The following is a 15019-nucleotide window of genomic DNA, read 5'->3' on the forward strand; positions in this document are numbered from 1 at the left end:
CAGAGGCTAGCCACTGCCACAGTCTCAACTCCCTAGACTCTCAGTGAGCAATCCTTCTATTTGGCACATCCCCATCCCAAGTGTTGGAACCCGTTGGCCAGCTGCCTAGCACCTCTGGATGCAGCACTGACCCTTCAGACTCTTCAGTACATAAACATACCCATCTCCCAGAAGTACACCCCAAAGGTGCAAAGCTTCTGGATACAGGTTAACTGCTCACAGCAGTTGCGAGACAGTCCATCCACCCACCCCAGTCTAACACCTTTATGCTCATTTATACTTAATCTTGCAAAGCACAAAATAAAGTAGCCTAAAACACAATGTCCCTCACTAGCTCACCCATCACTAGGGAATCCATGGGGGAAATCATGAGTGTGCCATCTGGAATGTCACCAGGATCTTCTGCCCTCTCCCCTATCCCACCCCTGCAGCCATATCTTATCTTAATCGGTCTCTCTTTCCCCAGTTTCCCCTGTGAATCACTTTATAGACTTCTGCTGGGGTCACCTGCTTCTTTTCTTCGGGCTTTTAGTAATTTTCCACTGCTCTCAGAACCCCTTCCTTTCAGACAAGACGAGAAAATTTCTTCTCCCAGCTTAAGCAAACCGGTTGCCCCGAGGTCTTCTACTTTGAATAGATGACTATTTAGTGCTGACCACTCACCATTGTCTCTGGCCTGACAGAGGCATGACAACTCTGACTGATGGGGAGTCCACATACATGTAGGTTTTCCACAACACAGTTTCATAAAATTATCCACAATTCCAAAGTGGTATACAGACAGACTCCCCAATTCATCCCAATGGCGTATTTCTGCAGTTAGCCTACTTGTCTTGAAACAAGATTAATTTTCCCCTTTCATACTTGCTTTGATGATGTGTCACTAATATATTAGAGAAATAAAGTGAAAGCACTTTAACTTAAAATCTTGCTACTAAATATTTTCCTATTACTACGGATGCCATCTGATCAGTCTTCAAAGTGAAATTCACTGCATAAGGCCCCATACACCTTTCACACCACAATTTACCCCCGATTAAGGGTTTATGTGACACACAGGACCATGTGCAGGCCATCAGCATTAAGAGGAATTTCAACCTCAGAAAACAGGCAATTTATAGCAGGGTCTAAATGTTGGTCAAGAGAACTGTTTTTATGCCTACTAAGGGCCCAATTCTACCACCCTTATTCAATTCCCTTGCCATGCATTTCATACATTCATTTCAATGGGGCTGCTCAGAGAGGCTTGAATCCAGAAAACATAGGCTTACCTTTGAGCAAGAACAGTCCCACTGAAATCAGCAGCAGACTCAGACTCAAACATTAAGGCCAGAAGGGCTCATCGTCATCATCCAGTCTGACCTTCTGCACTCCACAGAACCTCACCCACCCACTCCTGTAATAGACCCATTGCCACTGGCTGAGTTACTGAAGTCTCAAATCATGATTTAAAGATCTCAAGTTACAGAGAATCCACCATTTACTCTAGTACAGACCAGCAAGGGACCTTTGCAGCTTGGATCACGGAAAGGGAGGGGGAAAGGGAGGAGAACCCAGGATATCTGCAAATCTGACCTAGGGGAAAATTCCTTCCCAACTCCAATAGGGTTATATGCTTAAATTTAAGAGGATGCTTTTCTGGATTGGGGCCTATGTGAGTAGTGCCAATAAGGATAAGTAAGGGTGGCAAAATTGAACCCGTTGTATTTCAGCATTATGAATAAAGCACTCTAGCACATTCAGCCAATTTGACTACTGTACTATACTTCCTTGACTTTCCCAACATAATTTTGTTTATATAAGTGCTTACTGTATGAAAATTCCATTTCCCTGATTTGTTTGGAGCCCTTATTTCAAGAACATTATACAGCTCATTTGATGGTATCGGGGAGGTATTGCTACTGTAGATCACATCATTTACAATTCATCCAGGATAGTCACACACCATCACTCATATAGATCATGAGATGTTGCATAATACATATAATGCTGTTCTCAGGACACTATACACTCTATGTTTGTGCCATCAAGACTTTCAAATGAATGCCTTCATTAAGTATTGGAGAGCATGACTACATATCTTTGTTTCCTGCTATTATTGTTTCTGGCTAGAAACAGACAATCCCCGAGGATAGTCAGTATGACAGAGCTACTGTTCTAGAGTGGTGATAGTGGTCACAGCTGAGGACATCAATTGTCCGAAATGGAACCTGTGTCAGTTTAATTTTATAAAAAGCAAAAGTCACAGAATTGTGTTTACAAAAACATCTGTGTACCATGGGGCTTAAGTTAAATTTGTGTGTGTAAAATTTCTATTTCAAACACATTCATGTGAATTCACATTTAGCTTACATGGGTTTTACCCAATCCTAGTGCACTGAGAGGTGATTCAATATACTGAAACATTACTTGTCATTTGGCTGTTAAGCAAGCATTACACAAATCCAACCTACACACAGAGACCAATTATATTTAGCAACCTCAATGACTGACCCAGAATGCTTGGCTATCAAGTATAAGGGTTTAAATAATGTAGCTGAAGTGTTAGTTTTATAGCTCCAGGTATAAAAAAAAAGCAGTTAACTAAAACCTTCTGATCAAGGTTAAATTCTAAGATTAGAAACACTGAGATCAGGAAACTCCAGAGATGATAAAAACTAAAAAACTAAATGGAGAAAATTACTTTATTTAGGGTATTTAAATTCTATTTCTGTATCTACAATGAGAAACAATCAAAAGCTAAACATGTTATTGAAAATATACTAGTTAGGGCTCAGATCCATTTCTTTTGCCTAAAGGTTACACAGAAACATAACGTTATCAGTATCATCCAAAATAATCTATTTGCCATTTTCTTCAAGAAGCAGTAGTGACACAAACCAGAGGCGCAGAATACAAGGGTCAAAAACCATGGAAAAAAGCCATCCAAATCAGTTGCACATACAAACGACTAGGATTTATGACTTAATACTGGCTCACTGCGCTAACATGCAGAAAAATGTAAAACCTAAACTCTGGTACAGGCGGTGGAGATTGAACTTCAGTGGAGTCATGTCAAATTTTAGTTAATTCATCAGAGTAGCAGCAATAACCTGTAACCGATAAAAAAAGTTACACTCTGCACTGTACTCTCAGAGCCAGATTTCACATAGTGGACTCCATATTTATAAAGCACAGTTTTCAACTTAAGTCGCTCACCATTTAGGTAAGGTGAATATCAAAGTCCTAGATTTGTAGGCAGGAGCTTTGATGTAAAAGTGACAAAGTGCAGGTTCAAAACAGTCCCCAGCTATGGAGCCCAATTTAGGCTAAACGGGAAAAGTGGTTCTTAATTAAATAAAGTAAAAAAATAGATAACAGAGGAAACTAGATGAGCTGCACTGATGTATAATGCAATGTAATTTGTTTCATAACTTATGGTTGGATCATAAACCACTCAATTTTCTTTACCAGAACCCCAAAAGGAAATTAAATTCCACAGACTGACCCGCTAAACTGGGTTTAACTCCACCACCACCCAGACTTGGGTTCTTGAGGGTTGCAATGATCAACAAGTATATGATTTTACAAAAATGGAAGAGCAGGTTTATGCCCAGAATAGAGCACGACATGCAGACCTTTCTTAGCAGCCAAAGAATAAATAGCTCATTGCAGTAGATAGCAATTATATGAATCTGAAGAAATTTGGACCCTGTTTCTAGGTACATTTGGATAGAAAAGTTGAGCTGGCTTAAAGAATGCCAGGCCTCCATTCCTCTGAATGCCTCCCCTCCCATCCAGTAGCCTCTTACAATGGGAGAAGACCTATATGAATAGGGTATTACTGTTACCCCCAGCCTAACATGTTGTGTTTATGTAGTATTGTCTGGTTTGTATTGTCTGCTCTTGCAATTTTATAACTTGTCAAAGCTGCATGATTCCATAATTCTACTGGAGATCTCATGAAGCACGCGGTATTTGAAAACTTATACAAGCTGTAAATCATTTACCTTTCTGTATCTTTCATTGTCTGCTTCTTTATGAAACTCAAAGAATTAATCACACACAAAAAAGTCACAGACTGTACTTCAAGATAATCAGTTTATTTTGGGGAAGAAGGGCATTTTATAAAGCTTCAAGACAACATTTTAAGATCTCAGAATATTTTAAATTAGAACATTTATTAAGGCAACAACTATATTAGAATTGAATGAAAGTTATTATAATTATGATAAATGGCAGAAGTAAAGGAATTTTAGTAATCTGCAGTCTTAAATCTGTATTTACAGGAGTCACAATCCATCATCCAGATGCGATATTCATGGATTAGGATTTTTTGATGTTAGGACAATTAAGAATTACTTAAAGTATGAGGTGCTCTAGAGTTTATTGACAAACATTTTAAATTGTAACAAAGCAGAAATCCGAACCTGCTCACACTTCCAAAATATTAAAAAAAAAAAAAAAAGTTTAGGAGTGAAATAACAAGTAGCTTATCTCACAGTTGCATATGCCTGTAGTGAATCATAAGTGAAATAAGCATAGCAATCTTTGATTTGTTCCTAACTCTAAGTCATAAGAGTGGCCATACTGAGTCAGACCAATGGTCCATCCAGCCCAGTATCCTGTTTTCTGACAGTGGCCAATGTCAGGTGCTTCAGAAGGAATGAACAGAAGAGGCAATCATCAAGTGATCCATCCCCTGTCATCCACTGAATTACAAAATAAAATTACAAAAGAAAGAAAGGGCTACTTTAAGGCCTGATCCAAAACTCACTGAAGTTGATGGGGAGTCTCTTATTGGCTTCAGTGGCATTTGGGTCAGGCCTATAGTGAGTGTTAGAATCACAATTCAAAGGACAGTGGTCTATGTAGGTCCCAGGAATGAAGGAATCTGTGCAACAGTTTGAAGCGTAAATTTTACATTTGTCTTCAGCATAGCTAGCCAGGTGCACCAAATGCACCTGAATGAAAGGCTCTGGTTTCCAGCAAACCAATACACCCTGAAAGCATAGAAGGATGTTTTCTGGTTTTATAGAGAAGTTAATCAAAATACATAACATGGTTTGATTGTTAAGACAGGTATTGAAAATGTTTTAAAACAGTGTCCTCTTTCAAGCATAGTCTCACACATTACATATTAATTGCCATAGGTGTACATGGTGCTTTGCAGACATTTGAAATAGATGCTTTTGAGGACAGGTTATCCAACTCAAAATAGTAACAAATATATACATCTTGCCATCAGAGACTGTTTTAACCTGAAATTTACATGGTAAGCATTTACAAACACTGAACGTAACAAAAATCCTGCAAAAATTAGGTTACATTTTCAGAACAAAGTAATCAAGTTCAATGCTCAAGGGCCAGATATTCAGAAAGTGCGGAGGGTCTTATTTGTGAACTGAAAACTCAATATGGTGATTGGTGCCCCACTGAGAAATTAGAAAAAGAAACTGAATATTCTTCAAACAGCTTTATTATCTGAGAAGGAACATGACAAGATGAGAGAAGACAAAAAAAAGATTAGATGGATAGATGGGGAATAAAGGTTACAAATAGTTAACTTACTTAGTGGCACTGCACACATCTTATTTTAAATTTATTTAACACACCCCTAATCCTCACTTGTCAGCCAGTACTGGAATTGCTGAGGTGTTTCAAGTCAATATTTAGATGAATGGTCCAGATAAATAGGATACAATAAGAACATAAGAATGGCCATACTGGGTCAGACCAAAGGTCCATCCAGCCCAGTATCCTGTCTTCCCACAGTGGCCAGCCAATGCCAGGTTCACACCCCCTGGGGCACCTAACTGGTAACGTTCAAGTGATCTCTCTCCTGCCATCTATCTCCACCCTCTGACAAACAGAGGCTAGGGACACCATTCCTTGCCCATCCTGGCTAATAGCCATTAATGGATTTAACCTCCATGAATTTATCCAGTTCTCTTTTAAAGCCTGTTGTAGTCCTAGCCTTCCCACCAGATATAGTGCACACAAGGTACTGAGCACTTCTTAGCCCCTTACTTTTGCAAATAATAAAATTCACCTGTTGTTGAAAGGAAAAAACACCCAGTTAGGTACGATGCACATGTATAATTAAAAATAAAATAATCCCTAAAACCTTTCAAAACAACAATAATTGTATTATTTTACAATAGAGTAACCAAGGTATTTGCTTTCTAAAATGATAACTTAGTTTTCACGTACAGCAATTTACCAATATGAATGTACAATGCATTCTCAGCACCTACATTGACCCAGAGATGCATCTTTGAACTAAAAAGTCTGTATACTAAGCCTTGACCTGACAGACTATGATTCTTCCTTTGAAGCCATCATACAATACTGAGTAAATGAGTTCTAAAGAATCCAAGACACATATTTATATGCTAGCAAATACTTAAGAGGCAAGAGCACAGTACAGATTCATCTGAATAGTTACAAAGCTCTAACTTCTTATTTACAGTTTTATTATTATTAAACCAAATGCTATCAGCAGACTCATCCCTGTGCTAACAGAAGAAGGAATGCCCCTGTCCCAAGGAAATTGAAATCTAAAGCAAATACAGATAAGACAAAGGATAGATCAGAGGAAGGTTCAGGGTGAAAACCTGGCCTCACTGAGCCCAATGACAAAACTCCCATTGACTTCAATAGGGTCAGGATTTCACTCAATCTTTATACCAATGGTGCAGATTTCCATTTTATCATCAAGCCACTCAGGAATAGGACAAGTTTAAGAGGGATTTCTCTCTCCCCACCCTAGTTTTCCTTTATTACAGAAGAGTGTGTATTTTATTTTATTTTTTAAAATAGCAGAGACAGATGTGGTTCCCCATCACCCTTTTGTATCCAAAACCACCAAGATTAGTATAGTGACATGAGGTAATCCAGACATTCTACTTCTACCAATCTTAAATCTAAAGTTCCATGGCTGTGTGGATTTCACACTTTTCAAGTTTTCTGCACAAATTTTAAGCCACACAGCAGCTGATGATTGCTCTTGACACAGAATAATAAGATGGACCTGACCCTGACAATTACAGGAACACTGAATCAGGCTACAAGAGTCCAGATCCTGAAGCTAATATACAAAGAAAAATACCTCAAAGCCAGGCCACCAGAGTAGGGCAAGGATCTAGCCATCTGTTATAATTAAGCCACCGTAATCTGTTGTGCATAGTAACAGACTTGAAGGAATAGGGCCATAGAAAAGGCATCGGGGCTACTGATTTTCAATAAAGTATCTTCAGAGAAACACACAACCCAAACTCCAAAATGGAGGGGCATTTGCATCATTTCTCCCCTCCTATCCCTGGTCACACTCAAAACTGTAACAGATGGGCAAAGTGCATGCTGTAGTTTGATACAACTGACTTAGCTTGCTTGATAGTTACAAATCCTTTTACCCATGCAATTGTGACAAAGGCTTAAGATTCAGTCAAAGGAGCATCAATCTGCACTAACTGAATGGCACATAAACTGCAGAGATAATTAATGAAAGTGAGTACAGATGCAAATATTCTTATTAATGCCAGCTTCCTGAGAAAACAGCTAGTCCAGCAAGTCATTGTCTACAAAAGAAATATTTTGCATTTATTAACAGGCAGGTAATAAATCTTAGTCTAAATGACTTATTTTAATCTATTAAGAATAGCTGCCTGATAGTCATTCTACTATTTCAGAAAAAAGTTATGTCTTTTTATTCTTAAGAAAACCAGTTTTCCATTCATAAAATTAACAAAAAACCCCATATCCTGTCATATTAATGCATCTTCAAATTCTTATTGCAACCAGGGACCCCTTGAGATGCAAACTTAACCTGCTTTCACTGAAAGAAACTTCTCATACTTGAGTATGGCGCCCTCATTGACAGGCAGGCAAATCAGAGAACAACAACATGATTTACAAATGAACACATTTTCAATTCTTGAGAGACATTTTTCTTTAAATGTGTAAATCTCCTCTTTAGTTATCAGTGCAAGGTATCAGTAGTTTTAGTATTTGCCATACATGGACAGATAGTAAGATTATCAGAATGTATTTTGAAGGTTCCCCTACTGTATTTCTTTTAAAACCCAATTACTTAAAATGCCCTCCAGATGATACAAAACTAACAAGTGGGGATGTTTACTGCATCACCCCTTGAAAACACAAATAAAAGCAACACACGCCTATGCTCTCCTTGCACCACATTTTCAACTTATGATACTAACAACGTATCAGGCAGTCAGCTCTGCCAACTCTTTTAGAGAGAGTGGAAATTCACACATAATGAAAGTGGCGGAGATCGGGTGGGAAAATTGTTTTCCTTTGAAGTGAAATAAAACCTGTAACCGTTTCATGTTTTCAGTCTGAAAAAAATAGAAGGAACAAGAAACAAGGCACCACTTGAATCTCAGGATCGTACTGCCATCCACAAACAGCTCAGAGCCATATCCTTTAATGTCAGCAAAAACCTGGAAATGACATGGAGCCTTTTCATTTCTGTGATTCCACAACAAAACCATAGAACTCACTTTGAAAGACACTGAACTTACTTCTGCATTGAAATACATGCAAGACATTGAAAGAGACAGACCACAGCATATGAACAAGTCCCTTAACCCGCAGTGCAAAATATATAAAAACACACAATTCCATTTAAGATTCTGCATCTAAATGGAAACTAAAACTAATTACAACTAAGCTATTTCTAGTATTTCTAGAGACTCTTACCTCTTTTATATGCAGATAACTTCTGGTTTTCAAACAAAATAAGAACTGGATATATTTGCACAAGATAGCACGTTAGCAAGTAGCAAATTCTTTCCCACACAAAATGCTTGGCTCTCTAACATTTCGCTAAATTCATCAAGCCAATTTTAACTACGGGAAAAATAGGCATAACTGGAACAATTAAGTCACTAAGGGTATGTCTACACTACCCGCTGGATCGGCGGGCAGCGATCGATCCAGCAGGAATCAATTTATCGCGTCAAGTCTAGATGCGATAAATCGACCCCCGAGCGCTCTCCTGTCGACTCCTGTACTCCAGCTCCGCAAGAGGCGCAGGCAGAGTTGACGGGGGAGCAGCAGCCGTCAACTCACCGCAGTGAAGACACCACGATAAGTCAATCCAAGTACGTCAACTTCAGCTATGTTATTCACGTAACTGAAGTTGCGTAACTTAGATCGACCCCCCCCCCCCCAGTGTAGACCAGGGCTACGTAGTAAGCATGTTGTAAGCATGAAGTAGTTTTTAGATACAAAGCAAACTGTACATCTCAGTCTCTTATTTCTAAGAGTCTGTACTCTGTGGAATATGTCTTAACACAAATCCAGTGAAGCTACTACCAGTGTGCCTTAGGATCACCGCAAATACCTAGACACATGAGTAACTCTACTCACAGGAGAGGTCCCCTCCAAGTTAATGGAACTAGGTCTATGAATAAAGTTACTCAGTTCATAAGTGTCTGCAATATCAGGCCTTCGGTGCTTAAGGGCACAATCCTCTAGAGGTGCTGAGCACCCTGAACTGCCACTGACTTCAGTGAAAGCTGACCGTGCTTGTCACTTTTCAGGGGTGGTAAGTACCTTTCTTAAAGCATCAAGCCTAATATGTTCCATATTTTTTAAACAAAGTCGCCATGAAGCTCTAAGGACATTTATTATGAAATACTATAAAAAATTTTAAATACTGGTGCTAAAAGAATGCCCTCCTAACCAAGGAAACATAGAATAATCCTTAATGTTGCAGCAGAAAACAAGATTGAGAAAAAAAAAAAAAGGATGATTGAACATTCATTTCCATGTCTGTTCTTTACTGAGAGTGGAATACCTGAGGACAAGAATTCTTAACAGGAAGTTCAAGAAAGAAAGGAGAGAGAAAACTGGATAAGGAACATTGCTCAGCTAGTTTATGGGAGTGGAATATTCCCATTTAGCAAAATGCCAGATGAGATACTAAGACCATTTAAAGAAATAAGATTTCCTTGAAATGGTTCTCGCTGACAGTTAAATTAGTAAGCTTTACTGATTTATCAAAGAAGTTGCCAAATAATAGCTCTTTAAATACCTCTGTCAGGTATCAACTGGTAAACACCAGAGAGGTGTGTCTGAAGGGGGAAAAAAAATTCAATGTCATTTTTTACACAGATGTTAAAACAAATTTCCTCAGTTTTCTATCCACTGTAAAAAGTCAGCGTTAGCAGTATGCATTTCCCATTTTAGGTCCAATCCAGCACTCTTTGCCATTGCAAGACAGCCACTTTCAGTTAAACTTACCACAGAAAAAGAAAAGGAGTACTTGTGGCACCTTAGAGACTAACAAATTTATTAGAGCATAAGCTTTCGTGAGCTACAGCTCACGTAGCTCATGAAAGCTTATGCTCTAATAAATTTGTTAGTCTCTAAGGTGCCACAAGTCCTCCTTTTCTTTTTGCGAATACAGACTAACAGGGCTGCTACTCTGAAACCTGTCACAGAAAAAGAGACTGCATCTGCAGTTCTCAGAGTGGCAAACCTGTGGTTTCCTTCATGCAAGTAACATTCTGCATTCATCATACATATGCCAAATTGAACGCTATGGAAGAATGTCTTTAACCGCTGTGAAAAGAAAAGGAGTACTTGTGGCACCTTAGAGACTAACAAATTTATTAGAGCATAAGCTTTCGTGAGCTACAGCTCACTTCATCGGATGCATCCGATGAAGTGAGCTGTAGCTCACGAAAGCTTATGCTCTAATAAATTTGTTAGTCTCTAAGGTGCCACAAGTCCTCCTTTTCTTTTTGCGAATACAGACTAACACGGCTGCTACTCTGAAACCTGTCATTTAACCGCTGTGGAAAGCGGTATAAAATAACTGCACACACGCAACAGACAGGAGCCCCAGTTCCTACAAGCCGATCTGTGCCAATGGAGCCTTTCGCTCTTTGAGAGCCCCACTGACTTCAGCAGCTGAATCTGCGTGGCCATTAGGGTCCGGGGGCGCACATCAGGGTGCAGGATCTGGGCCCCAACTTGTACACCCAAGTAATATGCACGCCAGGTGCGGGTGTCTGCGCATGCACGCGCACATATCCAGTTGCACTCTGAGAAGTCTTGCGCGCACACTCTTGTGCAATAGATGCATTTTGCTCTCGGACACGTTAGCGCCTGCACTTATTTTCGAGCGTGCCAGCGCCGCAAAGCTCACGAAACACGCTGGCCTTCAGTTCTTTCCTCCTTCCGTCCGAGCTTCGCCCCAGCCAGGACCCGGAGGCGGCCCGTGCCGGTCACCGCACTGCTCTGGGGCGCACGCCGCAGGGAGGGGAATCCGGGAAAGCAACCCCCCCCCCCCCCACCCCGCGTGTGGGACGCGCGGGCAGGGTCATTGCGGCTCTCCCGCACGCACGCACGCGCCCAGCCAGCCAGCCCCTGCTCGGGGATCCCCGGCGCGGGCTGGCGGGGGCCCCTGGAGGCAGAGAAGGGACCGCGGCGGTTTCCCCAGGCGGCACAGACCCGCTCACCGCAGGCGCCTTCCCCCGCAGCCGGAGCCCCTCGCGCCGGGACCCCGCCCGCTGCAGGGGCAGGAGACCCGCGGGGGAAGCGCCGCCCGGAGCCCCCCGCTCACCTCCGGGGCTCCGTCCTCCGCCGCTCCTCCAGCGTGGCGGCGGGCCGGGCCGGGCCGGGGGCCGGCTGCCCACGCGGGAGCCGCAGCTGCGAGCCGGGGCGACGAGCGGGGCGCTCCGCTGGGCAGCCGGCGGGCCGGGAGAGCGGCGGGCCGAGCCGGCGTGCGAGCGGCGCGGTGCACGGCCCCGCCGGCCCGCTCCCGTTTTAAAGGCGCGAGCGGCCTCGGGCCGTCCCCTTCCCCGCGTGCCATCGCGGCCGCGCGGCGTCAGCGGGCCCGGGGCAGGCGAGGGGCTGGGGGCGGAGTCTGGGTGCCGCGGGCTCCTGGCGTTCCAGGCTCACTCACTTTCCCGTCGCTCGCCCGGGCGCGGCTCCGGCTCCGGCTCCGGCTCCCACCCCGAGCCGGCAGGAGATCAAGGGCTCCGGGCGCCGCCCGCTCCCTTCCCGAGGGCAGGAATGGGTCCGCTTGGCAGGAGCGGCAGCGCCTCGGACTTTTTCTCCCCACGGAGCCACATTTACCTCCCCCGGGGAGGGGCCCCTGCCGCTGGAGTCGGAGCATGTTAAGTTCATCCAATTGCATGTAAGCCTGGTGACGACGAGAGTCACACACTTCGCTGGCTGGAGTGAAGTGACCAAACCACAGCCTTGCAACACAGAGGGGAGAGACCATGCCTCTCGTCCTGGCATGCGGGAAGGTGGGATCTAAGACACTGCACAACCGCGGGGGCTTTATTTCCCTCCCCCCCCCCATGGGAAATTACCCAGAATGGAAAAAAAGTTTCCTGCTAAATCAAGCGCGTACAGAAAAGAAACCACCACCAGAACGTGGAAGCTGCTGCCCCCCTGTTCTAAAGCTACTAAACCCTACAAGCCACTAAACCCTACAAGCCAGGCCGTTCCCAAGGGACTAAGTGCTATCTCTGCTGAGACCATTCAACAGCGGTCACAATAAAGCGTGCGAGGGGGGCGGGGTTGACACTTTTCATATTTTATTAAGTTGGAGAAAAGTCTGACATCCCCTAACACAGGCAGATTCCTCCCCCTACACACACGTATGAATATGAAACCCTGCAAGCTAGTCTTGCACAAGAACACGGGGGAAAAAATGCAAATCTGGCTCCTGCTCCTCCCCCTCGCAAATCTGGGGAGGTATCAAGCCTATGGAGAAGGTGAGGTGGTAGTGAGGGTGCCTCCTGCTTGGAAAGTTCTGAAGAGTTCTCCAGGAGGGACTGTACAGGGTGAACGTGGAAAGGATAGGAGGCTAACACTCCCCCTCGGGCAGCATTTTCTTGAGAGTACAGATACTGGTGCAGAATTAATTTTTTTTTTTAACATCATTTTTAAATTGTGGAAATTAAACATCTAGATTAGTGACAGATTTTTTTAAAACTTGGTTTTCAGGAACCCACGCAATGGTTTAGTGAAAGATGACAAGATACAGGGAAGGCAAGCGAAAGGTAGGTTATTAAGATAAGCAAGAATCAAAAAAGAGGTTCAAGGTCTAGCCTCAACGGCTGCTGACCCCAGCATGCCCTGCATAATTATATCAGGAGCGTTTCCTTTGTAATACGGTGATGCAGTATTTGAGTGTAAAGAATTACAAACTGCAATGTTTAGCTTTGTTCCATAGCCTCAAGCAGGGCAGGTGTGGAAGGATCTGTATTTTTTTCCAAAAGCTCATTTTTTATTCTTAAAGGCTACCTTTCAGCAGCTGTGAATGCTGGCATTATGCTGGGGAAAATAGGTGTATATGACACAATCCAGTTCCCAGATTACTTCACCTGACTAAGGCATTTGGATCAACAAACCCCCCATTCAGATGGCTAACAAGTGTGACCTTTAAAAAAAAAAAATCCTATTCTAATCTGAGCATTCTAATCAGAAAATTTTACATTTCCAATTCCACCCACTCCCTCTCTCTTTAAACACAATGGGCTGCTGGCTGCCACATTACACTCCCAGAAAGACATAAGACAACAGCACTCTCTACATAAATTCTTCCTTGCTGGTTGGCTTTTTATACCTATTCTTTTTACCATCACATGCAAAAATCATTTTCACAGATACCCTATTTATTAGTTTTCCACCAAAAGGGAAGAACTTTTGCAGGGACATTAATGACTGTATAGGGTGACCAAGCAGGAGACCCCTGCCCACCACTGCAACATTTCACAACTCTAACGGTGAAGGTTTTCAGCTGTGATTATAAGAAAGTGATTGTTGCCTGTAGCAGCATGATCAGCGATCTGCCAGTATCAAGAACAAACTAGACTCAAGGGTTCTCATTTTACAGGCTGTAATGCACTAGAGGATATACAATAGTCCTAACATAGCCACTGTACCACTGAAAATACAAAGCCTACCTGCCATCTCAACCGAACGGGGGGGGGGGGGGGGAAGGGGGAAGGAACACAATCATTTAGTTTAAAGCAAGAAAGACCGATTGGTTAGTCCACAATAATATTAGTCAGAAAAAAGAAATAATTTCTTAAGTGCTGGTAAAGCAGTCTCTAATTTCCAGCATGGCAATGATAATATAACATAACAAGACATTCAGCTGTACTAGGAGCCTTGTGCAGTTTGACTACATTGTGAGGAAAGCCTCATGTAGAATAGGTAGGGCTTCTGATTTTAGGTAAACACCCAATACAACATCCCCAATAAAAAAAAAAAAAAAAAAATCAAATTGGTGTTTATCCAGTAAATGCTGGAAAAATGCCAGAAATGGTTACTCAATTAGTGTTGACTTCACCCCTTTCCCTGTGCAATTTGTTTATACAGAAGAGGTCCCTATTCCTGGACTTATACACACAGAGCAGTAACATGGACTACTACAGGGGTGTGATTTCTAAAGCGCACTAATATGTTGCACGTTAATTGGTCCACGCAGACCCTGCTGGTGCGCACTAAAGGTTCCGTAGTCCACTTTAATGGAGTGCTAGAGAACTCTTCCAAGACTGAAACAGGAACAAGGATAAAAAATGATCACCAACCTTCCCAAATTCATTCTCTCTCTCTCTCTCTCTCTCTCTCTCTCTCTCTCTCAGAAGGGGGTCTTCTGCTGAGATTTACTGTCCAGGCAGAGGTGAAGTGAGGCATACAACAGCTTTTAAGCTCCAGGACTCTACAGTAGTAAAGACTGTGGCTCATCAGAAGAGTGAGGAAACAGGAAACCAGCAACAGAAAACATCAAAATTGTGATGACCCCGAGGCTGAAGCTGCCACGTGGCGCAAAATCCCACCCCATCAGCAAAGCTTGGGATCGTCACATGGCATCTGCCTTCTTCAGACGTGTATCTCCTAAAGTGCTCAGGAGCAGTGCTCTCCTCCTGTAGCCCTTATGAACTCTGCATAAGGAGAGACTGAGTGGCCAGCTGTAAAACCAGAAAAGCAGCTGCAGTCACTAACAGGAGGGCACACAGGATTTGTGGAGGTTAAGGAGAGG

General features: G+C 42.7%; 1 protein-coding gene across 8 annotated transcripts in view; it reads right to left on the reverse strand.

Moving 5' to 3' along the window:
- Window positions 1-12525, reverse strand: part of SLC4A4 (solute carrier family 4 member 4) — a 254617-nt gene extending 242092 nt beyond the window's left edge. For 2 of the 8 annotated variants that reach the window (XM_038398376.2, XM_038398378.2), the window contains exon 1: window positions 11921-12525. In XM_038398376.2, the coding sequence (XP_038254304.2) occupies window positions 11921-12261 (341 nt within the window). In that variant the 5' untranslated portion in view covers window positions 12262-12525. Of the gene's footprint in view, window positions 1-8703; window positions 8726-11578; window positions 11751-11920 lie in introns of those variants that run through there. The other 6 variants (XM_038398372.2, XM_038398373.2, XM_038398374.2 and 3 more) reach the window with 5 other exon arrangements.
- Between the last annotated feature and the right edge of the window lie 2494 nt (window positions 12526-15019).

Source organism: Dermochelys coriacea, chromosome 4 (assembly GCF_009764565.3).
Source record: "Dermochelys coriacea isolate rDerCor1 chromosome 4, rDerCor1.pri.v4, whole genome shotgun sequence".
Lineage (NCBI taxonomy): Eukaryota > Metazoa > Chordata > Testudines > Dermochelyidae > Dermochelys > Dermochelys coriacea.